The sequence below is a fragment of the Hippoglossus hippoglossus genome, chromosome 12, assembly GCF_009819705.1.
Source record: "Hippoglossus hippoglossus isolate fHipHip1 chromosome 12, fHipHip1.pri, whole genome shotgun sequence".
In the NCBI taxonomy this organism is placed as follows: domain Eukaryota; kingdom Metazoa; phylum Chordata; class Actinopteri; order Pleuronectiformes; family Pleuronectidae; genus Hippoglossus; species Hippoglossus hippoglossus.
The window spans coordinates 601,371-628,708 of NC_047162.1; the positions used below are offsets into that span (position 1 = coordinate 601,371).

At 40.7% G+C, this 27,338-nt stretch overlaps 1 protein-coding gene across 5 annotated transcripts in view; it reads right to left on the bottom strand.

The window, feature by feature from the left end:
- Positions 1-27,338, bottom strand: part of dennd1a (DENN/MADD domain containing 1A) — a 72,261-nt gene that overhangs the window by 6,538 nt on the left and 38,385 nt on the right. For 4 of the 5 annotated variants that reach the window (XM_034602743.1, XM_034602740.1, XM_034602742.1 and 1 more), the window contains exons 9-20: positions 26,690-26,800; positions 25,382-25,482; positions 17,663-17,708; positions 17,472-17,573; positions 17,225-17,350; positions 15,822-15,923; positions 15,289-15,376; positions 10,790-10,830; positions 6,529-6,600; positions 6,374-6,430; positions 5,959-6,111; positions 2,965-3,029 (exon numbers count right to left, since the gene is read on the bottom strand). In XM_034602743.1, coding sequence (XP_034458634.1) covers positions 2,965-3,029; positions 5,959-6,111; positions 6,374-6,430; positions 6,529-6,600; positions 10,790-10,830; positions 15,289-15,376; positions 15,822-15,923; positions 17,225-17,350; positions 17,472-17,573; positions 17,663-17,708; positions 25,382-25,482; positions 26,690-26,800 — 1,064 coding nt within the window. The remainder of the gene's footprint in view (positions 1-2,964; positions 3,030-5,958; positions 6,112-6,373; positions 6,431-6,528; positions 6,601-10,789; positions 10,831-15,288; positions 15,377-15,821; positions 15,924-17,224; positions 17,351-17,471; positions 17,574-17,662; positions 17,709-25,381; positions 25,483-26,689; positions 26,801-27,338) is intronic. The other variant, XM_034602741.1, reaches the window with a different exon arrangement.

Genomic DNA, 27,338 nt, shown 5'->3' on the forward strand with positions numbered 1-27,338 from the left:
CTTGATGACCACTCAGAGGCTTTACAGTACAGTTGGGATTCGTTTGCCGGTCGTTGAAGTTTGTATTGTACAGTTGACTTTCATCCCCAGGAAGTTTCACTACAAATGGGTCCAGACTCGCAGGTAACCTCAAAGACTTCTAACAACCCTACAGGTTAAATACCTTGGACTCCCAGCAGTCAGTTAGAACTGAAGAAACCTCTTGGATGAGAGGTGAAACGTCTTCAAGAAACTCAACCATGTCCAGTTGACCTGTTTTTTAGCACTTGGATATACCATGACCTGGATGACTGAGAATCTCCACAGACACAATCGGCAGCATGTTTCCTATGAGGCAATTTGGGGTTTAGTATCTTGCCCACTTGAAATGAAGATTAAGTCAGCCTGGCTATATGAGCTACAAAAGTATTTTTTGAGCATTTCAAGGTTACATTTATCAATGGCATGTTTTACACTGAATATTTTAAACAGTAAAAAATAGTTTAATCCAAGCATAAAAAAAGAAACAGGCAAAGGCAGCACTCCAGCATTTTAAAATTGTGGGCCACATTCAACAAGGAGGAGGGGGCTAGGCGTAGGTCAGAGCCGAACTTTGTGGAACAAGGCAACCCTATCATAACAGTAGAAATTTGGTAGTCCTGGAAGTCTGGTGTCAGGAGGAGGCAGCAAGATGTTCTAAAGCTGTCACTTGGGCAAAACAGGGGCAGTAGATGAAATGAGAGAGCATAGAGAAAAGGAAGTTTAACAGGAAGGTCCTGTGGAAAATGGAAGCAAGCAGAATTAGCTACCTGATTAGAGCAGACTCAGAGACAGTTTCATCCCCCAGGCCATAAGACTTTTAAACTCCTCCAATCTGTCATAACTCTGCACCTTAGCATATTTGCACTATTGCACACACTTGCACTATTGTTTTTCTTTTTCTTTAGGTGTATATATATATTTTAGATATGTATATTTTATTTTAAATTTTAAATTTTGATTGAGCATTGTTATAAGAGAGCCTGTGACCCAAGCATTTCATTGCAAGCGACTGCTTAATGTTATCGTTGTGCATATGACAATAAACTCTTGAATCTTGAATCAACCTACTACATCCTTCCTTCACCCAAAACCTCCAGCTGTGGCTGAATGACGATCCATACTGTCCACTATGCTCAACTCCAGCTACCCTCAGACACATCCTTACTGGTTGTAAAGTAAGTCTCTCCCAAGGTAGGTCATGTGGAGACACAACCAAGTACTAAAATGCTTGGCAGCAACAATTGAAACAAAGAGAACCACTATCAATGCCTTGCCATCCAAAACAGGGGAGCAGGGACAGAGAGGGCCTTCTTCACTGACCAGGAGTGGTCACTCGGTGCAAGCCCAAGACTTGGAAATGCTGCCAGGGGCTTATAGTCCTATCACACATTGTCACCACCACCCTAAGACCAGCCCTGGTACTCTGTTTTAACACCCTGCGCAAGTTTACTGCATAGAATCAACAGTGCCCTAGGAGGATGCTGTTTATGAAGTAAATGAGAGGAAGAGGAGAGTATGCAGAGATGGCACCTGAAGCAGAACAATGTTGCTGGAAAATAATAGTTTGCCCTGTGGAAGTTGGCTGCAAGGGTTTGATTGCAACATCCACCATCAGGTTGCTCAGAGTTCAAGGAATCCACGGGCAAGCCCTGCACCAGACCTAAAAAAACATCATGGACTGCAGAATGGAGGAAAGATCCCAACTGGGCCCCAAGATTTTAGGGACATACACCTAATCTAATCAGCCTCTGCTGGGCCTGCCTTAGAGGAGAGTGTCCAGTAGGTACACACGGAAGACATGTCGCTAACATCCGCTGCTGGTCGCTTATATCTGCTAACATCTACTAGCAGTTGGGAACTTAAATAGTGCGGAAGACCTTCAACATACAAGGGATATCCATCATCTTGTCCTATGTACAAAAGATCTTATAAGGAACAAGTATAAAAAAAACTTAAATTGAAAATAAAAAGACCACAAAAGTGTGAATATTGAATCAGCATTCAAAAAAGTTATTGATCCTCAGTAAACCAAGCTTAAATTAAGCAACTACAGATATTCTATAAAAATGTGAACATCCGTGGTGAATTTTCATACGAGGCTTACTTACCTCTGGTTACCAGAACGTGATGCAATGACTATGACTTTCTTGGGGCTGATATGCCATGCCACGCCACTGACGTTCAACGAAAACTCTGTTTTCACAAGACTTCATCATCAATGTCTTGAGGACCTTCTCACAAAAATCTGACTTGGTTATGGTCAACTGAATAGGAGGACTAAATCAAAGTGTAAGACATGTAAAAAACAAGACTTTTCCTGTTGCCGCTAGGGGGGACTGTGATTGTAAGTCAAGATTTATGTGTAGTCAGGCGGGGAATCTTGTCACGTGAATTTTGAAGTAGATTGGACCTTGTATGTATGAGATACAAAAACTTCCTGTTTTCATGGAAAGTCATTAAACTTTGATGCATACAGGTTTTTAAAGTTCAAGAGCTAGCGAATCCCAAAAATTTGCCAGGTTGCGAAATTAACAATGTAAACCAAACACTGGATAGAGATCATTTTCATAAAATCAAAGAATCTTAAAATCTACGTCTAGGTGCAATGAAGCTGTTCTGGTGGCACATGGCTGCTCAACACCTTCTACTTTGTCACATTTCTGTATTTCTTCACGGTCTTTGGGACTATAGATTTACTGGCATTTAGGTAAACATATTTGCTTGATAACACATTTCTCTCTCATTAAACTGAAGACAACCTTTTACATTTTTTTTCTTGGTATGTGTTTGTATAAAAGCTCAATATAATATACCATCATATATTTATATTTTGCATAATAAAAGTAGTTTTTTTTTCAAAATCTATGCACTGGCTTTCCAAATATGTAAATGTGATTTCTTAGCTACATCATGATCAGGGGGACAAAATGGATGTAGGCTTACTGTTCAAGGCTGGTTTCCAGACTCAGATTGCTTTTTGGTCTTTTCAACAACACAGGTGGTCGAGCCTGTGGAGGCAAATAAATGATGTAAAAAACAGGGAGCAAAGAACAGTACACATACTAACTCATCAGAGAGACCCATTTATATATTAATACTGTAACAATGTGAAAGTGTTTATGCATTATTTCAACATCTGACAAATCAGGAAAGATCCTCATTCATACAAAAACCTCTTTTCAATATTGAAATTTTGGTGGGAGAGACATGAGGTCAAAGATTCAGGTGCATGCTGGTTTTACAGAACAACAAGTTTTTAGTTTATTTTTTCTAATTTTAGTTTGGCTGTTTATTCTGCCAACATATCTACACTACCGTTCAAAAGTTTGGGGTCACCCAGACAATTTCGTGTTTTCCATGAAAACTCAAACTTTTATTTATCAAATGAGTTGCAAAATGAATAAAAAATATAGTCAAGACATTGACAAGGTTAGAAATAATGATTTTTATTAGAAATGTTAATTTTGTTCTTCAAACTTTGCTTTCGTCAAAGAATGCTCCATTTGCAGCAATTACAGCATTGCAGACCTTTGGCATTCTAGCTGTTAATTTGTTGAGGTAATCTGTAGAAATTTCACCCCACGCTTCCTGAAGCACCTCCCACAAGTTGGATTGGCTTGATGGGCACTTCTTGCGTACCATACGGTCAAGCTGCTCCCACAACAGCTCAATGGGGTTGAGATCTGGTGACTGCGCTGGCCACTCCATTACAGACAGCGTACCAGCTGCCTGCTTCTTCCCTAAATAGTTCTTGCATAATTTGGAGGTGTGCTTTGGGTCATTGTCCTGTTGTAGGAGGAAATTGGCTCCAATCAAGCGCTGTCCACAGGGTATGGCATGGCGTTGCAAAATGGAGTGATAGCCTTCCTTATTTAAAATCCCTTTTACCTTGTACAAATCTCCCACTTTACCAGCACCAAAGCAGCCCCAGACCATCACATTACCTCCACCATGCTTGACAGATGGCGTCAGGCACTCTTCCAGCATCTTTTCACCTGTTCTGCGTCTCACAAATGTTCTTCTGTGTGATCCAAACACCTCAAACTTTGATTCGTCTGTCCATAACACTTTTTTCCAATCTTCCTCTGTCCAATGTCTGTGTTCTTTTGCCCATATCAATCTTTTCTTTTTATTGGCCAGTCTCAGATATGGCTTTTTCTTTGCCACTCTGCCTAGAAGGCCAGCATCCCGGAGTCGCCTCTTCACTGTAGACGTTGACACTGGCGTTTTGCGGGTACCATTTAAAGAAGCTGCCAGTTGAGGACCTGTGAGGCGTCTATTTCTCAAACTAGAAACTCTAATATACTTGTCTTCTTGCTGAGTTGTGCACCGGGGCCTCCCACTTCTCTTTCTACTCTGGTTAGAGCCCGTTTGTGCTGTTCTCTGAAGGGAGTAGTACACACCGTTGTAGGAAATTTTCAGTTTCTTCGCAATTTCTCGCATGGAATAGCCTTCATTTCTAAGAACAAGAATAGACTGGCGAGTTTCACATGAAAGTTCTCTTTTTCTGGCCATTTTGAGAGTATAATCGAACCCACAAATGTGATGCTCCAGATACTCAACTAGCTCAAAGGAAGGCCAGTTTTATAGCTTCTCTCACCAGCAAAACAGTTTTCAGCTGTGCTAACATAATTGCACAAGGGTTTTCAAGGGTTTTCTAATCATCCATTAGTCTTCTAAGGCGATTAGCAAACACAATGTACCATTAGAACACTGGAGTGATAGTTGCTGGAAATGGGCCTCTATACACCTATGTAGATATTTCATTAAAAACCAGACATTTCCACCTAGAATAGTCATTTACCACATTAACAATGTATAGAGTGTATTTCTGATTAATTTAATGTTATCTTCATTGAAAAAAACTGTGCTTTTCTTTGAAAAATAAGGAAATTTCTAAGTGACCCCAAACTTTTGAACGGTAGTGTACATAGTCAGCATTTAGAGCAGTGGCTCTAAGATCATGGAGGTATAGATTATTTATTTGTGTAATGTAGTTATATTTTAGGAAAAAAGAGAAACTCAAACTAAAATCAAACTTTAAGATGCCTTTTTCAAAAGCTCTTTAATTTGTTTTTAAATGCAAACCTTATTTTACTTGAAACGAGAAAGAACATTTATTTAATTATTATTTTATTATTAGAGTACCCTCCAGTTCAGTTTGAAAATGAATAATAAACATTGTTGAAATACTATAGAATTTTACTTACTTCATTTTATTTGACAGTCAGTTTTTGACTTCATACAGACATTGATACAACTGCTAGGCTACTTCAAGAATTTTTTTTTGATAGACTGCTAAACATAAATTTACACAGTGTTTTGATATTCCACCAGAAAGTTACTTGAATTTTAGTTTGGTTTTCATTTACTTTGTTGTTGGACAGCTTAATGTAGATTTATATATTCATTTTACTTTAATGTAACAAGCTCTTGCACTAGTTGTATTTTGGAGAGATTGTGTATGGGACTTTAAAAGGCTGATTAGCAGTTCAGACTGGGCTATTTTTTGTTGTGGAATAATGCCTTACAGTGCATAGTTTGTTTGTTGTCAGATTTGTTTGTTTTTAAGAGAAGATGATTAAATCAATTTAAATGCAAATTCATTATTAGATTTAACAAGTACTAAAAAATAATCGTTAGATTAATCAATAAAAAATTAATCAATAAATGCAGCCCTATTGTAATACATTGACAGGTCAATCCCTGTCAGATTTTGAATACTCCTGGTCTATAATACCACTATAGTTGTTAAAGGGTGTTTTAATGGTACAGATAAACTGGAGAAAACTTGGTATTAGGTATTATAGGTATCATGGTATTATACTGATTATATTCCCAAACTTTGTTCAAACAACTGATTCATATATTGCAGCTCTTTGAAATTCTTTCTCTCCAGATTTTCACTTTACCACATTCCTCCTAAATTCTGCCAACCTGTCCAAAGTGCACAGTGATTTCTCTCTGGTCATCCCAGGTTCGCTGTGCACCCTCCGTCCTGACTCCACTCGGGGAGGAGACAATGCTTGTTGAGCTTTCATCATTGATGACTGATGGCACTCCTGTAGAGAACCCATTTTCTGCCTGCTCCTAAAGAGGGGGAACACAGGGAGGTGGAAGTTGAAATGGGTGAAAGTAGTGATGGCAATGCAAGAGATGGAGGAGGGAGGCGGCACGCTGTGGCTTGGGTGATGAGATTCAGTTAAGGTAGTTAAGGTGAGTTAGGGTGGTGATAAAAGTTATTTTTTGTGAGGCAAAGATCAAGCACTGTCACCACCTTTGCTGCTGTCAAACCAATGTTACAGTGTATACAAAAACAAAACGTGATCTAGAGTAGTGCAAAGCTACTTACTTTCTGCTTTAGCCGGCTCTTGACTTCTTTAATACGCATTTTTGCATGGTCTTTGGCCTGTCAAACAAACATAAATAAAGCCAGATCACTGCCATTTGTATTTCTACCAAACAACACATTTTTAGGCTTTAAACAGAATCCAGGGATATGCTTACAAACTTGTAAACAGTCCTCATGGCTGGGTTTGCCTTTGTCTTCACTGTATTGAAGATAGCACCACCCCCTCTCTGTAAGAAAAACATTCACCAAAAATTGAATGACTAAGACATAATAAATGATATGCCTGATATGTATTACATTGTGATTGAGTATGATGAAAAGTCTGTTTTCAAATGGCAAATAGACATACTGTATGAGCAATAGTAAAGGTCTTAAGATCAACAAGCAGCAGCTAGAGTCTGTGGTATTCCTTATAGACAAAACAACACTTGAATGGAATGAACTACATCTACAATAGGTTGCCAGAGTATTTAGGTACATCTAGCTAAAACTAAAGAAGTCTAATACAACAGTTATCTGAACTTCATGAGGTTTTAATGTTAAATTTTATGTTAACTGTTGTTGGAGAGAAGTTTAAAATGTATAATCATTCTGAACGATGTAGTTTGTTTTGCTGTTGAATTCTATTCCATTTTACAGCTTTTACTATTATTTGAACTACCTTCATTGAGATCTGGTGGACAAAATAATAGAAACATCTGCCTGTATACATTCAATTAACTTCTTTGTTTAAAGACTGGAGTGCTGTTCAGCAGTGGTACACTCTTAAAAAAGGAGAATATTACATGTATTAGTAGTATTACAACAAGAATACTCTAATGACCTATTTCATAGGTACAACTGTAAAATGTGATTGACAATCCCAGAGAGGTATTCATTTATTATTATGGTTCATAATGGCGGATCCTGTATCGTGTTGGCATCTGATAGTGGTGATGGACCACGATTGAGGTGGCAGCTGATGGTGGATCCTAATGGCGGCAGTGGACCATGACTGTGGACTATAGTGGCATCCGATCTTGATGGTGGATCATGATCGTGGTGGCTGCTGACCATAGACTATGATAACAACAAAACTGCTTGATATACAATATTTCTACTCAGATACTCGACCATTACTGACAATAATCCATCAATTATTTTACCTTCCATTATGCTACAAAGTGTTTATTCTAATCAATGCTGCAAATACCCTTATCTTTCTAATGTTCTCCATTACACGTGGCATTTATTGCACTTCTGTCCGTCCTGGGAGAGGGATCCCTCACATGTGGCTCTCTCTGAGGTTTCTACGTTCTTTTTACCCTGTTAAAAGGTTTTTTTTTGTCGTTTTTCCTTCCTCTTGTTGAGGGTTAAGGGCAGAGGATGTCACACCTTGTTAAAGCCCTATGAGACAAATTGTGATTTGTGAATACATATAAAATTTGATTTATTGATTGATTCGAGGCCCAAAGGGCCACAACCCTATTGTTTTTACTACAGTTTGTTGTTTTTTTCCTATTACTCTGTGTTAAGGCCTGAAGGGCCAGAACCATAGTATTTTTACTCCAGTTTGTTATTATTAGAGTTTGAGGCCTGAAGGGCCAGAACCCTATTGTTTTTATTCCGATTTGTTAAGGTTTGGAATTGATGTGCATCAACTTTCTGTAAAACATGAGCTCAATCAACCCCATGGTGGCACTGTAATTAGGCCTCAAAAAGACAAATTTTGACAAGCCACGCCCTCACACCCTTAGTCTGATTAACTTAAAGGGGACATAGCATGCAAATTCCACTTTGTTAGTGCTTCTACAGGTTAATGTGGGTATCTGGCATGTCTACCAACCCAAAAACTCTGGGGAAAAAACACTTGCGCGTTTTGTTATGGTTCCTCTAAGTCAGAAACGTCATGCTTGAGCGACTCGATTGAGCTTCCTGGGTTTTGTGTCGTAACAAGGCACTGGAAGTTTCCCTACATGGCCTTGGCCCACCCCCCCCCCCCCCCGTCCCCCCACACTCGTTACGCCGGGTTTACACCGGAGGCAGCGAGGTGGCAAGGCAGCGCAGCGCCGTTCCCAAGCACGCAGCCGCCTGGCTGTTCACACAGGACGAGCATTTCTCCGCGCTGGTCAGCCCGCGATTCACTCACATGTGGCATTTGTCTGGATCGTTGGGACTGGGAGGCTGCAGCAGCTGCTCGGGAGCGACCGCTCGCTCTCCCATGCGTGAGCTGGAATTTGTGTCAATGCCACACAGCCAGCAGTGTGGAAGACTTCCGCAGTGTTCAGCACTACTGTAACACCGGCACACACACAGAGCCCCCCCACTCGTTACGCCGGGTTTACCCCGGACGCGGAAGCGCCGCTGCGAGGCTGCGAGGCAGCGCAGCGCCAATTATCCGCATTGGTGGCGCTATTACATTTGACAGGTCACGCCCCTCACACAATTTGTCCGATTGACTTAAAATTTCACACACAAGTCCAGCTCAATGTGTTTTAGAAAAAAAGCCTCTTGGAACATAACTGTCCGCTATGATGGATTTTTGCTAATCTATTAGCATAAATTTTAAACAGTAATGTCTCATCTACTTTTTGATTTTTTTTATCCAATCAACACCAAATTCCGTATAAAGCATTGTGAGACTGAGATACACATTTCTATTGTAAATCATCAGGATTGGTCAGAAACACGGCCGTTATTAACCATAAACTTTTGTCAAGGGCGGAGGCTTAGAGGGAAATTGGCCATAACTCTTAAAATATTTGTCAAATCATCATGAAACTTTTCAAATATGTTTATATCGTATTGTAAAATAGGGCTGCTAAAGCATTTTGCATTTCACATAAAGGGTGCACCAAAAATACCCAAAACATTCCTTTTGAACTGCTTCCTCTTATTGAGCGAATTAAGGCTGGAACCCGCTCATTGCCGCTTGCGGCTATATTTGAATTTGTCATTTGCAGAGTGCGTTAAACTGCACTGCATTATAGCGTGAGGTGTATCTTATGTTTTGCCCAATCCAATTACAAACATGAAAGGGGGATTATTTGAAACACAGATCAATCAATCAAACAATCAAATTTTATTGGTATAGCCCATATTCACAAATCAAAATTTGCCTCATAGGGCTTTAACAAGATGTGACATCCTCTGCCCTTAACCCTCAACAAGAGTAAGGAAAAACTACTTTAAAAATCCTTTTAACAGGGTAAAAAGAACGTAGAAACCTCAGAGAGAGCCACTTGTGAGGGATCCCTCTCCCAGGACGGACAGAAGTGCAATAGATGCCACGTGTAATGGAGAACATCAGAAAGATAAGGGTATTTGCAGCATTGATTTGAGTAAACACTGGAAGGTCAATGAATTGATGGATTATTGTCAGTAATGGTCGAGTATCTGAGGAGAAATATTGTAATGCAGTCTCCAACAAACCTATTTTAATTAACATTTCTCACAAAATTTTAACAAAAACTGGACATTACAAGCTTTGTCAAAGTAGAGTAAGAGGCAGAGTTATTATATTGGAATTCATTAGATTAAATGGGTGTACGCAATTAAGTAGACAGAGAGTGAAGGTTCCAGGCCACTGTTCTTACTGTATATGTTGATTTTTTTTTTTATACTTAACACTCCCATGACTTTGTGTTTGCCTGTAAAGTCACAAAGACCATCTACTTTCAAACAATTTGTATTTCTAACATTAAACCTGCAACAAAATTATGAAACGCCAGAGTGAAGGTTGCATTGTAGTACAGTTTTGACCCAATAATTATATTTAGTGTGCTTTTCTGAAACCTATGATCATGATATAATCAATTAAGGTAATCCTTTTCATTTTTTTTTTTTTTATAAATGACAAATCCTGCAAATTGGGTTGACAGGTTTGGAATTAGAAAGCGAAAAAAGAGAATCAGTTTGGTAACAACACCATTATTATTCTAGGAGAGGAAAGTAAGTTTTTCTTTCTTTTGACTATTTTTGGGTTCAATACATTGTAAGTGATTAAACTGAGAAAGGATCTCGTGATTATTTCTTTTAAATATATGAGTCCCCAACGACCTTTATAATATGCAACTAAAGAGATGGAAAAAAAGTCAAGATGCCACTATAACAGACTCATAGTAGTAATAATATCATGTGGATGAAAACGGAGTTAAAATTCCACTTAGTGATAGTGGTCAAGGTCAGTAAGTCAACAAAATCATTAGGAATAATTTCCTGAGGAGCAAACAAATATGTCCATTGTGAAATTTGTGGGAATCTGACCAGTAGATGTTGGCATTGTTTTTCTGGAAATAAGTGTTGGGTAGATAGATGACTGACATACAGTATGCCCTCACATCCTTATTCCTTGCTTTCACAAAGGGCAAACTAAATGGCAGAAATGGGTGTAATGATGTGCTGTCTGTGTGGGTAAAAGCTATCAGACTAGCTCACCTTTACAGTGAACAGCCACTGGTGGTAGGTCTTGTCACTTCCTGTAGGAGAAAGAAGAAATAACTTAACATTGACTAGTGAGCATGCTGGGCACAAACTGAGAAGGTCTAGCAATCAAAACAGGAATCTGTTGGAAAGCCACTGCCATACTAGCAGTCAGCCACTGAGTTGGTTGCAGTTTTGTTCTTTTGATCTTACTAGTGCAGTGCCTGTTCTAAACCTGCCTATTTGGAATGTGTTGTTTTCTTGGCCATTCCTGCTTTCTGGGAAATTCTCATAGCCCTTGTTTGAAGTGTGGGTCTGAAAAATCTCTGTTTCGAGGGCTGCACAGCCCTAACACATGGCCTTCCCCCTCCATCCCAACAAGGATCAGGACAGCCTTTCCCTACACACGACGGGGAAGGGCTAAGGGGTAGGGAGAAGGGGTGAAATGGGATTGGGCCATGGTCTGCAGAACCCTGAAGCTGCGCAACCACTGCTGCACAAAAAGCTGTTCAACTGTTTATTCAAAGTTGAGTGAAGCTCAACACAGTGCACAGAACCCCAAACTGAAGAATAAGTTGTTGTTGCTGCTGTTGTGAACGCACCTGAGATTTCTGAGATGATTTCTAATCTCCAATTTATCTCCTTTTTCCATATTGTGAATAATATGTGTGTATTATAATTTTAAGAATGACTGTTTCCTTGATATGCTACATAACCTTCTTCAGAATTATTTCGTCATTAGTGAGCGAAACAGGCCAACAATATACTGTCACTTTTTTATTGTTTGTGTGGTGGAAGTTGACATATCTGGTGTTTTTTTTTTCCTCCATTGCAAATTTTATTAATATTAAACATATTGCATGTTCAAACTGCCCCAAATTCCACACTGCATTTCCTTGGGTCCTTTACAATGTGTATTCTATAAATATGCGTTCCACAGAACGTCGTACTGTAAACTAGGTATAGCAGATCACTGCTACTGATCAGTAGATATATTGTATTCTATTTTAATGTTGTTATTACTGTTTTCAGACTTAAGTGGTTAAAGTTGCAGTGTGTAGAATTTAGTGACATAAAGTGGTGAAGTTGCATGTTGCAGCTGAATACCCCTCACCTCACCCTCCCCTTCCAAACATGAAAGAGAATCTGTGGTAACCTTCAGTTTTCATAAAAACTCAAAGGGTGTTTAGTTTGTCCAGTCTGGGCTACTACAAGAAACATGGCGGTCTATAAAAGGGCCCATTGTAGGGTTAATAAAACAACAATTTCTATAATTTAGATGAAACACACTAGTGAAAACATCACTAGGATTATTTTATATAAAATTTCTGTCAATAGATCCCTTTCACCTAAATCTTACACACTGAACCTTTAAGTCATATTTTCAACATGGGAATGCATCAATGATAATATACTTTGAAGTGTTAATTACACAAGATTGCATACACACAGGCTAGGCAACATAAAACAAACTGAATGCAGACGTAGTTCTATTTTCCCAAATTTCAGGGTTCTTGAATAGAAAACGTACCAACAACACTAACTACCTAATACACTAAGACAGAAGAAGTCAAAAGTAACTTGTATGAGCTACTACATTTTAAACGAATGCAGCTGGTGAGGGGGCGGACTTCTCTGCATATGTACAGAATGAGCAGTAAATGCTACTGTGAGTTTACTGCAGATTACAATTCATAATCGGCTTTTCACATTTGTACTGGAATTGTTTAAATTTAAGGAATAAAATGTGATATATTTTAACACACAGCTTCAAGTTATTTATGAGCTACAATTTTTACATAACTTATGAACATAACTTATGAACATGAACATGAAAAGTAGCTATATTCATAACCTATTTTACCTACAGAACCTGCTCAGATGTTACCTTTCAGACTCAGATTTCGAATACCTTAACTTCATGTTCACTCATGAATGAATCCTGATTGGCAGAGCAGATAGAGTTGACAGTGAATGTACACTGCTCAAAAATGAAGGGAACACTTAATCGTCACAGTATAACACCAAATCAGTTAAACTATCAATCTGTTCATTTAGGAAGCACAAGTGATTGTGAATCAATTTCACCTGCTTTGGTGCAAATGAAAGTGACAACAGGTGCAATAGAGAGGCAAATGCAAGACCACCCCCAAAAAGGGAATGTTATTTCAAGAGGTGGCAACAGACAATTGCTCTCTCCTTATCCTTCCTGACTGATTCTTCTCTAATTTTGTGTTCTGATAGTGTCCTGGTAGCATGAGGCGGTACCTGCAGCCTTATCAAGTTGCACAGGTAGTCCAGGTCCTCCAGGAAGGCACATCCATACATACAGTCGCAAAAAGGTTTGCTGTGTGTCCTAGCACAGTTTTAAGAGCATGGAGGAGACACCAGGAGACCGGCTGTTACACAAGGAGAGCTGGACAGGGCCGTAGAAGGGCATCAACCCAGCAGCAGGACATCTGCTCCTTTGTGTGAGGAGGAACAGGAGGAGCACTGCCAGAGCACTACATAATGACCTCCAGCATGCTACTGGTGTGCATGTTTCTGACCAAACCGTCAGAAACAGATTCCAGCACCGTTCAGCTCGATTGGCATTTGCCAGAGAACACCAGAATTGGCAGGGCCGCCACCAGCACCCCATTCTCTTCACAGATGAGAGCAGGTCCACACTGAGCACATATGACATGTGTGAAAGAGTCTGGAGATGACGTGGTAAACGTTATGCTGCCTGTAACATTATCCAGCATGACCGGTTTGGAGGTGGGTCATTGATGGTCTGGGGAGGCATATCCTTGGAGGATCGCATAGACCTTAATGTCATAGCTAAGGGTACCCTGACTGCTGATTTTACTTAGATTTTTGGTGTGGTCATTGGATGTAATTTTGTTCTCAACAAATTATACAATGTACATCAGTAAAGACTTTCAACTTGAATAATTTGTTCATCAAGACCTGATGTGTCATTTAAGTTTCCCTTAATTATTTTTGAGCAGTCCAATTCCTCTCCCTTGGCCATACCCCTACATATGAAGTGCCCTTCAATGGGAGTGTCCCCCTCCAAAAGGGGCTAGAATGTTTACTTAGGTGGAAAGGTGGTATCCCCTCTTTCATTTGTTAAAATGGTAAATTGTTTGTATTTATATAGTGCTTTTCTAGTCATGATGACCCCTCAACGCGCTTTGCAGTACAGTTTGCCATTCACCCATTCACACACACATTCATACAGTGCATCTATTAACGCCACCTTTTTTCTATGAGGGGCAATTTGGGGTTCAGCATCTTGCCCAAGGACACTTCGGCATGCAGATGGGGGAGACTGGGATCGAACTGCTGACCTTCTGATTGAAGGACGACCGATCCATCCCTCAGCCACAGACATTTTTCTCTCCCACCTATCGACCACTGTGAATTCTATTATTCTAGCCAACAATCTGAAAATGTCCATGTGGATGCAGTTTCTTCTTTTGTCACATGTGAGCAGTGTTTTCAGATGTCTCTCATTATTTAACCCCTTTCCACCTAAGTGAACTGAGTGCTAGTGTAGGGCTGCTGCTAGTGCTTTTTTCGGTGCTGGTTCAAATTGCAAATCTTTTAGGAACCAGTTTGCTTTTCCATGGGCTAGAGCTGTCTTAGAGCCACGTCATTATGTCACCATATACGTCACTGTATATGTCTCTATGCCTCAGATCTAAGCGATATCCTTGAAAAGATAAAGGGCACAGTTGAGATGAAGATTGAGAGGATGGGTAACATGTACAACTACGGAGCGTAACATTTTGGAGTGACGCAGAAAGAAGGGATAACACCCACAATGCAAACCAAGTCCAGAAGGCAGCTGGAAATAGAATGCTTGGGAAAAGAGAAAAAGCAGGGGAATCTTTGATTACAAAGCCAAACCAGTTGTTGACGCTAGGACGCATAACCGAGGTTATGTCCCTAAGATCCACTGGTGGCCGCTAACACCTGCTAACATCTATGGTAGTTGGTAACATAAATTGTGCAGAAGACCCTCAAACGTAGAAGGGACATTCACCATCTTGTCCTATATTCTCAAATATATTGGTCAATTATTATCCATTTTTCATAACAGAAACATCGACTTAAACATATATTAAGCTGGCTGAGCTAGTTAACGATGTACATAATTTTGCTTCAAACAAGGTATTTTTAATCTGATAGTAGATAGTGGTTGTGGTGGTATCAGGTCACATTAGCTCATAAACTTTGAGTGTACAGACTTTGTGAATTGATCAGGATAGATATTTTACTTATATTTACTCTTGCCAATAAGAATTACCAGTGGTTAAAAGATGACCCGAAAATGGATGGATTTGCATGGTCTGTTAGTTTTAATGCCAAAAATCTCATTAACAAATAACAAGTATTAATCATGTCTCTGTCATTTAAGTGCTCCTTCCTTAAATTAATAAACACAAATTATGGGTGCACTCAGTGCTCTATTGTCAGTAGGCCTGTTTGAGACGTTTCACACAAACACTTCATAACTGGCTCACCTGCATATTCGCCCAAGTTGATCTCCTCCTCAAAGATGTCACTGAAACCCTCTCCTGAGTTCAACAAGTCTAGACGCCCATCAATGAACTGCAGAGGAACAATAACATTGAAGGGTGTAAAACAAATGGTGAAATAAAAGTGTTTGTGTGTGTGTCTTTATGATGATTGATTTTAGGTTTAACTCAGTTTTATATAGTGAGAATATTTCTTTACTTTAAGGAGATTTTGCCTGGACCTGAATTCATCTAAGACTTTGTTTTAGGGTTTAGGTTAGGGTAAGATTTGGATTGGGCAAGTTGTGCACATCTTCAAAGATAAAAAATGCAAGATAATAACTGAAACCAGAGAACCTGGTACAGAATACATGCTAAGTAAACCAACAAGTATGTGAACAATGATGCTGGTATTGCACCCATTGTATATGCATAGATATTGGTATCAATTCAATTTCACTAGTGACCTTAGAGAATGGGGAATGTATTACATCAATGAAGGCCCTCATGAGTATAAAAGATGACAGGTGTGTGTATACCTGTTTGAAGAGCTGCAGCTGAATAGCGTTCTGAAGGAACTGTCTCATGGCACTGGTACGATGATTCACAAATGTTTCTTCATTGAAAGTTATTGGCTCTCCCTAAAAATAAACAAAGTCACATCTCTGGAGAGGAGGACAATGAACAAACATATCATGGATGAACCCAACCACCCTCTTTACCAAATACTGGACAGACAGTGGAGCACCTTCTCCAAGAGACTCCTCAGCTTTACTGTCACAAAGACAGTTACAGGAAATCTTTCTTGCCATAAACCATTGGATTGTACAACACTTCTCCTCTGTCTGTCACAGAACATTCTGAAATCTACGTTCAACTTTAATTCTTTCTCCCAATACCAGCACTTTGACATCATCACTCAAAATATTTCATCACAGATAATGAAACAGCACTAGGATGGTTTAAGTCATACTTATCAGACAATTGTTAATGTTAACAGAGACTCTTCCATGCACATAAGCCAGTCATGGAGGTTGTCAAGGTTCTGTACTTGGACAGATACTTTTCATTATAATGTATATATGCTTATAAGCAATGTTATCAGAATACAGATACAGATAAAACTCTTTAGGACTTCAGGAATGTTTTCCTAAGTCGCTTTATACCTTCACATTACATCTTCAAAATCACTTTGATGGTAAATAAACTTATAATAGGTAAAAAGGCATGTCTGTCATTGCTGCATTGCTCCCTGGAACTGCACTTTGTGAATTTAAGAAGCATACATCACATACCAAAAATCAGAGCAGGAATTGCATTACCTTGGCCTCTAGTTCCACTGTAACAAACATTGGGGTTTTTCATTTTTGACCAGGACACATTGCTCCTGTGTTAGCTTCTTCACAACGCTCAATCCAGAATATAATTGAAAACAATTATCCTTATATAAAAAGCTCAATGGTATATTCAAGAACTCAGAGAATAGAATATTAGGAATAGCCATCAGCTACCAGGCCCCTCTCCTGTGGAATCAAATCCCAGTTTGGATTGAGAAAGCCTCTCTTCATTTAGGTTTTGATCTAAATGTTTCCTCTTTGATAAAACTTTTAGTTAGTGGTGGCTCTGGTGAGCCTTAAACCATCCCTTTGTTATGCTGCTACAAATCTAGACTGCTCTCTGATGATCTGCTGAATGATCTAGATCAGAATAATCAACTATTATTATTATTATCATTTGCCTATAATCAGCATTGTTATTGTGCCTGTAATACATTAGATAATGTATATTATGATTTTATATTATACAAATAAAGCTGAATTGAATTAGGCATGTCAATTTGGCATAAAGTTTCCCGTTATACCCAAACCCACATGAAAGAACCAATGTCATCATGACTATGAACATGCATCACTCATGTTACTTGTTTACACCATGTACCGACCAACTCAATGTGCAGAGCGTTTCTGTAGCTGCCAAACAGAGCTGCCTGACTCTTGAGGAAGGCTAGAGCCACTCCATCCCCTGTTGTTGTTGAAACCTTCTTCAAACGACTTTTTAAAGACACAACCTGTGGGGCAATAACTCACAGACATTAGAATACAGTATTATATGAGAAAGTTTATATCCCCATTGAAAAACCTTGTTTCTTATTTTTGAAATAAGTTGTGTACTTTGCAGCAGTTCCTCACCACATCATTGGGCAGGCTTTCCAGGTCATTATAGGGAGTTTCCAATGTGTTTGTGTCTACATTTAGGATCACCACATCATCCAGAGCCAACCCTCGAACTCTCTATAAGAAGGCAGGACATATTTCGTATTGACAGATTCAACTGAAGATTTGTCATTTTCCTTGTAATACAGATGGATAGATGCAGTTACCTCCATCATGCTGGAATGCACTCCAATGAGGTATGGCATTGGGGCACTAAAAAAAGAGCCAGAGACATTGTTACAACATGAATGACAAATATAACAAATGGAAGTCCTACAAAGTGTGTCATGATTTGCCTGGTTGATATTAAATCAAGCATTGATGTTCATTCCCTTTCAATGCTCCCTGAAATCTCCCAGATCTGTCTGATCACCTCCCATGCCTAAACTGAAAGCCCGAAATCCATAATGTAAAATAGTTTTTTCATTATTGTTTATTGGCAATGGACCAACTAATTATTCTTGAGTCATAGCCAAACATGTGTTTTTGAGTTCATAGTGACTGTGACGAGCAAATGCTAATCTTCATCAGTTCATCCTTGAGTCCAAGTGAACATTGGTGCCAAATTTGAATAAATAGCTCAAGGATGAACTAATTTAACAGTCAGAGTTTTAAAGACCTTTTGTCAGGTCACAGAAAAATATAGAAAAAGGAATATAAATGAATAAACAGAATAGGAACTTCTCTGTCATACCATTCTCAGAGCAATCAAATTCACCACCCATCGGGGGCCAGGCGGCCCCAGAAGTAAATGGTCTACAGGTGCATCTCAATAAATTAGAATATCATGGAAACGTTAGTTTATTTGCGATAATTAAATTCAAAAAGTGAAACTCATATATTATATAGATTCATTACACACAGAGTGAAATATTTCAAGCATTTACTTATTTTAATTTTGATGATTATGGCTTACAGCTTATGAAAACCCCAAATTCAGTATCTCAGAAAATTTGAATATTGTGAAAAAGTTCAATATTGTAGACTCACGATGTCCCACTCCAATCAGATAATTAACTCAAAACACCTGCAAAGGTTTCCTGAGCCTTTAAATGGTCTCTAAGGCTGGTTCAGTAGGCTACACAATCATGGGGAAGACTGCTGACTTGACAGTTGTCCAGAAGACAGTCATTGACACCCTCCACAAGGAGGGTAAGCCACAAAAGGTCATTGCTAAAGACACTGGCTGTTCACAGAGTGCTGTATCCAAGCATATTCATAGAAAGTTGAGTGGAAGGAAAAAGTGTGGTAGAAAAAGGTGCACAAGCAACAGGGATAACCGCAGCCTTGAGAGGATTGTGAAGCAACGGCCATTCAAGAATTTGGGGGAGATTCACAAGGAGTGGACTGAGGCTGGAGTCAGTGCATCAAGAGCCACCACGCACAGACGTATCCAGAACATGGGCTACAACTGTCGCATTCCTCGTGTCAAGCCACTCCTGAACCAGAGACAACGTCGGAAGCGTTTGTTACCTGGGCTAAGGAGAAAAAGGACTGGACTGTTGCTCAGTAGTCCAAAGTCGTCTTTCCCGATAAAAGTAAATTTTGCATTTCATTTGGAAATCAAGGTCCCAGAGTCTGGAGGAAGAGTGGAGAGGCACAGAATCCAAGTTGCTCCAAGTTGCCAAGTCCAGTGTGAAGTTTCCACAGTCAGTGATGATTTGGGGAGCCATGTCATCTGCTGGTGTTGGTCCACTGTGTGGTCCAACAGTGTGAGCACTTGATGCTTCCTTCCGCTGACGAGGTTTATGGAGATGCTGATTTCATTTTCCAGCAGGACTTGGCACTTGCCCACACTACCAAAAGTACCAATACCTGGTTTAATGGCCATGGTATCACTGTGCTTGATTGGCCAGCAAACTCGCCTGACCTGAACCCCATAGAGAATCTATGGGGTATTGTTAAGAGGAAGATGAGAGACACCAGACCCAACAATGCAGACAAGCTGAAGGCCGCTATCAAAGCAACCTGGGATTCCATAACACCTCAGCAGTGCCACAGGCTGATCGCCTCCATGCCACGCTGCATTGATGCAGTAGTTCATGCAAAAGGAGCCCCGACCAAGTATTGAGTGCATATATATATGAACATACTTTTCATTAGGCTGACATTTCTGTATTAAAAATCCTTTGTTTTATTGGTCTTTTGTAATATTCTAATTTTCGAAGATACTGAATTTGGGGTTTTCATTAGCTGTAAGTCATAATCATCAAAATTAAAAGAAATAAACACTTGAAATATTTCACTCTGTGTGTAATGAATCTATATAATATATGAGTTTCACTTTTTTAATTGAATTATCGAAATAAATGGACTTTTCCATGATATTCTAATTCATTGAGATGCACCTGTATATACAGTATATAAAGCGCTTACCACTCAAAGTGCTTTACAGTACAGGTTATTGCCATTCACCCACTCACACATTCATACAGTGCATCTATGGGCAGCACTTTTTTCTATAAGGGGCAATTCAGGGTTCAGTATCTTGCCCAAGGACACTTTGGCATGCAGATGGAGCAGACTGGAATTGAACCGCTGACCTTCTCGAGGACAACCGCTCTACCCCCTCAGCCACAGCCAGAAGTTAACAAACTTGCTGACAGGCAAACAACACTAGTCAGAGAAGTCGTGTAAAGTTGACAAAACGATCATCTTTGGAGAGGCAGCCGTGAAGATCATGACATGAAATGACCCCGGACATTTTCCTCGGTTTGCAGCTCACTAAAGATAGTGTTAATGCTGGGGGATCAACTGGGTTATGCCACAAGGTCTGGATGCCTGTTTACATTTAGCTAGTCGTTTTTGTTTGTTTTTTAGGTCTCAAATATGACCATGCCTATCTAAAAGCGTATGAATGGTGTTGAACTGTTAGTTGGTTAGTTATTGTTGCATGTGGTTCAGTGTAATATATAGCGCAGTAACCACTGAACCAAATTTCTCTGGGGCAACTAAAAACTAACATCTAAAGTGCATATTTTGCGGGATTTCTTCGACATATTTTAAGCTAGAAACATAAAAATTTGTATATTCATTGGGAATGATGTAAAGTAATGCCCAAGAAACTTGAACCCAATCTGTCACATGATGGCGCATTTGACAAGCCATGCCCCTCACATAGTGAAATTTCACACACAAGTCCAGCTCAATGTAAAGCCTCTTGGACCATAACTGTCCGCCATGATGGATTTTTGCTAATTTTCATAAATTAAAAAAACAGTAATATCACATCTACTTTTTGATTTTGATTACTAACACTAACCCAAATAGTGCCCCCTAAAGTGCAGCCCCGGCACCCCGATTGACCGAAATGTACAAAAATCGGTAGGGACATGTGTCTTTTTATAACAAATAAAACACCCTCAAGGATCAATATGCTAGACCTAACAGGAAGTTGGCCATTTTGAATTAAGTGGCCATTTTTGACCATTTGCCCATGTTGTATTCGAACAAACTCCTCCTAGAGCTTTCATCTGATCAACTTTAAATACAGTGAGTGTCATCTCAACAACATGGAGATTAAAACTACTTCTATTTTTTAGTGTAAGTCACACGGTGTGACCGTGGCGTGGCGTAGAATTTTGATGAATCACCAAAAAAGAGGGATTTATTATAACTCATCTCTTCATTGTCAGTCAGCCTCAAAACTGTATCACACGATCACAGTCCCGGGCCGCTCAAGCTAGACGCAAGGCTAGTCAAAGGTTTTAGGTGGCACCCCAACCCAGGCCACTGACAACTGGGCCACCAGATCTGTTGGGGGACCATAGACAATACCTACCACTGAGAGGCATGCAAAAAACAATTTCTCATAGGGAGAGGGTGCAACCACATTCGGTTGGTAGAACCAGCTGAATGTAGATGAAGTTGACCAAGTCACAGCTGTGCAGATCTCTGCAAGAGAGGCCTCAGTATGATCGCACTACCAGTGACACTGATACCTCTTTGCTGTCGTATATCTGCAGGATCACCTCTGTCTACCTAGACACTCCAGTTTGTAGCATATGTGAAGTTGGTTGTTTATCTTGTGGGCTTGTGTTGCTCTGATGTACAACTGCAGAGCCTGACGGTGCAAAGTGGGGACCGACTGTCTCTCCTCTGCTTGTCTGGAAAAGAGGGTATAAAGCTTGATCACCTGACCAAGTTGTGACTCTAGGAGAACTTTGGGGAGGAAAGCCGGGTTGGGATGCAGCACAACTCTCCCATCATGCGGCCTAAAGTTGCCGAGCTTGCATGTCTCCAACTCTCCTAGCAGATGTCACTGCCAACAGAAATGGCTGTCTTGAGGGACAGCCATTTCAGGCTTGAGGGGGTCAAGAAGGTTCTGCTGCAGAGTCTGCAGGATCAATGCCAGATTGCAGGGTGGACCTGCTGGGGTTCTAACCCAAGCTCTTGAGTTACTGGGCGCACCTCAGAAATTCTGCACCACTCCACACAGGCTGGTTCGATCAGAGCCACAATGCCTTTAAGGGTCAGTAAAGCCTTCCCCATGTTCAGCTACACCTGCAGGAACATAAGGATCTACTGAGACCCACATGTGAGCAGATCTGCCTGGTTTTTAACCACACCACCGCTCAAAACATACTCCAATAGTAGGAGTATGCTGCCCTAGTGGATGGAGCCTGTTCTTCCTGGAAGGTCTGCACCACAGCCTGTGGCAGATCCATTCCGATGAGACTGGTTGTTTCAGTGGCCAAGCACAAAACCGAAGCCCCTGAGGAAACGAGTGCAACAGAGCCCCCTGGGACTGTGAAAGTAGATCTCTCCATAATCAGAGCTCCCATGGCACCATGCATCAATGGGGGGATATCTGAGAACCAGACCATCTCAGCCCAGTTTGGGGCTATCAGGACTAGCGGCTGTCCCTCTACCCAAACCCTCTTCAGGAGGAGAGGGAGGAGACCGAAGGGGGAAAACACATACTGATGGGCCATGGCGTCTGCAGGATCGTCTTTCCTCAGGATGAAGAATAGAGCACAGTGAGTCAACTCCCTGGAGGCGAAAAGATCTACAACTGCTGTGGTTGCAGATGCCGGACCTCTGCCACCACTTCTGGGTGGGGCCATTCTCCGAGCTTGGGCCTCATCTGGAGAAGCGATCCGATGCCTGATTTTGGATGCCAGGCACTTGTAGAGCTTGGGGGATAGGAAGCATGGTGATGCCCATACCCCCAGCTTGTGCGCCAGTCTGCCAAGGCGAGGGAATCCTAACCATAAGAAAGAAAAGGGGGGGTTCCAACAAACTGTAGTCGGCAGCCCCTGGTCATGGTTGAAATCACCCATGGGTTCGCGCCCAGCTCTGCTCAGGCCAAGCAATGGGCTTCATGTCAGCAAATGCCCCGCCTAGATGTCTCCCAGGACGACCTCTGGTCCTCAGGGTGTTGATAGGTGCATTCCGCCTGGGTGGCCTCCCTTGAGGGAGCTCCAAGCTCGGTGGCGGCCAAAGCTACCGGACACTACCAAAGTGCAACGATGGGCCTCCTGCGCACACTGTAGTAAGGCCCCAGCCTCCTGGCCAAACATTGCGGATGGCTCTATAGGTAGCTTCATTAGACAGGCTTGGTCCTCCTGCTGCAGACTGGACTGGCACAACCACAAATAGCGTCTCACCAGCCACAGTACAGCCATAGCCTTGCCAGCCGGTTTTGCCTGCTTCTGTATCAGCCTAGGGAGCAGGTAAGCAATTTGCCTCAGCTCCTCGCTACGCTGGGGGCTGTAGCCTTCACCCATGTCCTGCATCAGCTAACACTGATACAGTGAGAGGATCTTGCCTGTGTTTTCTAGCAGCACCTGGACAGCCAAGACCCTGTGCATTTTGGCTGGCAGGGAAGTCATCATCCTGCATTCATCTTTCTTTTATTTATTTGGTTTTAAATTACAGGGACACGGTTCATTAATAAACAATTGTGTGAGCCAGTTTAGCAATCTTGGCATATTTTCAACTGTAGTCCCTGGGCAGTTGTGAAAAAATTAACAGAGGACAAAGTCAGTGCTGCTTTTGCCTGATCCACCTGAGGCAGCTGACCACAGCAGATGGTCTACCGATTTCTAGTGTCGGAAAGCATCCTGCCATCTTGCGTGAGGCGAGTGGCCTGGGAGGGATTTTGTAGCCGTCCCTGGACCACCTTCTCAAAATCAGGGAGGAGGGGCACGGAAAGGGGGGCTGGTCCAAGCTCCCCAGCCTCATAAAAAATGGGCGAATGTGCAGACACAGCACGCCCCGCTGCATCACACCGACCACGCTGGTTTCCACAACGGAGATACAGTGCGTAAGCGGGCAGAGCCACGCGATACAACTGTATGATGCGCTTGCTGTACTTTTCTACTTTTCTACTTTTTCCCGCCAATGACCCACACCCGAGAGGTGACAGCAGCCCTGAGAGGAGCCGAAGTCCAGCTCTCATCCGCACCAGGCAGCGGATTTAGATGCTTCTCTGTCTTGTGATTGGTCTCTAAATTGTATCTTCAATCTCTGCTGAAACCCAAGTCTGAACTGCTCAGTGGAGATTGGGAAATTAGATTGATCACACACACACCTGGGGCTTATATACTGGTGCTTTCCAGTACTACTGGTGTGTCTTGAATAATTAACCAGGTCATCTGGGGTCATTAACCATACATATGGAATATGTATCTGGGTGGAGAGATATGATAGAGAACTGATGGGGCTCACTGACAATGAAACCAAAGACCTGAACAGCCTCCTACAGAGCTATCCGCTACCACAACCATTAAAATTGTATTTTATAGGTGTATAATGTCACCTTACAGGCTACCATAAAATGTTATATTTTTCATAAAGCCATTGATGGAGGAAGTGTCTGATTGGTAGTAGATGGTGGATATAGAATGAGGTACACAAAAATCACGGTTCGCTACTCGGTTTTGAGGGTTCGTTTTGGGTACGGTACAGAAAATGAACTGTACTTAAACTGCACCCATTATTGTATTGTATGATTATCATTATTAAATATATGTATTTCCATTTTTATGGATTTAAAGATCCACACTGTTTGGAGAGAGGGTTCTATGCCCTGCTGGCACTAACAGTGTCTCCCGCTGAGAACACTCACTCTTGGGACAGAGAAGCTGGGTTTGCACTAAACTCGTTTTTTTCCTTGTCCCACTAATGTAGGTGTTATTCCCAATGTTAGTGGGACATCACTCTGGTGATGCCGTTTCAAACAAGTCGGCATGTGTCTTGTTACATTACATGTTACATTACAGTACATGTCATTTGGCTTTTATCCAAAGCGACTTACAATTAGTGCACTCAACATCTATGAGGGGCCATTTAGGGGTTCAGTATCTTGCCCAAGGACACTTCGGCATGCAGTTGGGGATTGAACCGCCAACCTTCTTGTTGGAGGACGACCACTCTACCCCTAAGCCACAGCTGCCCATTTTTGCCCATCTTGTCTTTGTCTGTCGTCATTAAAGTGACTGTGAGGGTGAAGTGTTTCCACACAGCGGAATAAGATGATGAGGGAGGGTCTTCACTCTCCTGTATGTCTGAGCCTACAGCCTACAGCACATCCGGTCCTTTGCTTAAGTTGTCCCTGGGAATTTGAGACCCGCACACACACACACACATAAGTTCCCAGGTGCGTACCAAACCGAGAGGCCTGTACCTTTTCAGTTTTGATACATGTACCGTTACACCCCTAATTTACACAGAAGAAGAGTTGACTTCACATTAACAGCAAAAAAATAAACAAATCATAAAACAAGAAGATGTCTTACCATCTGTGTAAGAAAGAGGCTTTATTGGTGTGTGTGCTGATGAGTACGGTCTTGTTTTTGTTGACAATGTGAGTTCATCTTTGAAAGTACACTACGGTAAACACACTCCAACAGTTTTGGAGAGATGATAAGCAGTATACTCACCAGCAGTAGTCTAAGAGATGTTGAGGCAGGACAGGAATGTAAACATGTTGCCAGTGCATGGGATATAGCATGGCTGCAGACCCATGGACACAAGCTGTTAACTGTAGCCAAGAACAGATTCAATTTATGATAGGTTACGTTAAATTGCTGCTCTATATATACAGTTATTTTACAGTGAACTGTTTAAATAAAATGGTCAAAATAATAAAAACTAAATTAAAATTGATTATATCAGCCTTAATGTAATGTAGTGTCAACACTACTTGCCAGCTTTTTCTGCTATTAAGTGCACATGGACCAACATGCAGACATAGCGTGAAAATCCAACATTCACTTATGTTTCTATGTCTGAGTAGGATCTGAATAAATTATTATGAGAGCAGGGACATTGAACCACAACAGTAGGGTTGCGGTAGGGACAGATGCCCAATGAGCTCAGCATCAGTACGATCATACTGTTGTTTTAATCACTGCGATATAAAAATATAAAGTATAGCTACTGTACTTGTCTTAAATCAATAGCACTGGGATAAATCCCACCACATCACTGGGCCAGTGGATTGTAAAGACATCAGCCCATCTCCTATTTCTTTACTCATTATTTCCTATGAACTGTCAGAATGGTAAAATACTATCCTATTTTGTACTGAGCATGACCATTGGTTGTGGTGATAGAGAAATTGTAATGTCATATCACATAATCACAATTTGTCTTTGTTGTTTGTTGCAGAATTACGCAAAAACTATGTTAGATTTCCACAGAGCTTGTTGGAAGGATGGGACATTGGCCAAGAAAACTAAGGGGCAGTTTGAGGATGTCTTTGTTAAAATTTCTTTTACACTGCAAGCATTCTTTTTTACATTTTCGCCAATTTCCCAGGAAATAATGCATGGATCCTGATAGAAAAAGCACATTTAGGGGACTGATATCTAAGACAAGAGACAGAAACATGAATTTTACATCACTTTCCCTAACATTGTGAGGTAGGTTACTAGTTAGTAATGAAACCTTAAAATCTGCACTAATTTTGGGGAATATTTGTCTTAGGTATCAACTGATGTACTGTATGGAAAGGCTTGATTTCAACAGCTAACCAAAGTGGTTGCTGCCAACTTGCTTTGAATAAGGATCACATTTCCAACCCCATACCCTGACCTAACAGTCTCAAAATCCCAGTTCAAGTAAATCTTGAAGCCCTTTCAGAAAGGTAACAATGTAAATGCAATCTATAGATTCTAATAGACCTTAGAAATAGAAATAGTCAAAGTTGTAAAAGAGAGAGGAAACAGGAAGTTGACTCTACTTACAGTGCTTAGTTTGCTACAGCAGATGAGGATTCGACGTTCATAAAGCATACTAGCGTACAGATGAAGCATGTTATTGACATCTACTGCTACAAAGTACTCAGTTAGGTTTCTCTGCAAGGAGAGAAAAACAAACATATTGATAGTTAGTTATGAAGGTAAAGACCAACAAATTGATGATTCAGTATGTACAGTATGAACTGTGTTCAAGTCCTAAAACTCAACATTGCACAAAAAGTATCCAGTAACTATTTTAATTGATGCAGTGATGACTAATTTGTTATAACTAATTATGGCTTAAAGTTAAGAAAAGTGAAATTATAGTTGTTTTTCCAAATAACTATAGCAAAAGTGTCAAATGTTATAAGTCTTATCATCTCATTATTAACATTAAACAGTTCCACAATGAAAACTTTATGGATCAGATGTATCATTGTAAAAAGTCACTGTTGTTTGAATTAATTTAAAGGGATAGTTCATCCAAAAACAAAAATTCACTCATCTACTCAACACTATGCTGACAAAACACTTTTGGAGTTTCAGGGGTAAACAGCGTTCTAGCCAAATCCAATACAATTGAAGTAAATGGTGGCATTTAAATTCGACTTGAAACGGTGTCATTTACACCATGTTTTTAGCCTGAATGTCCACT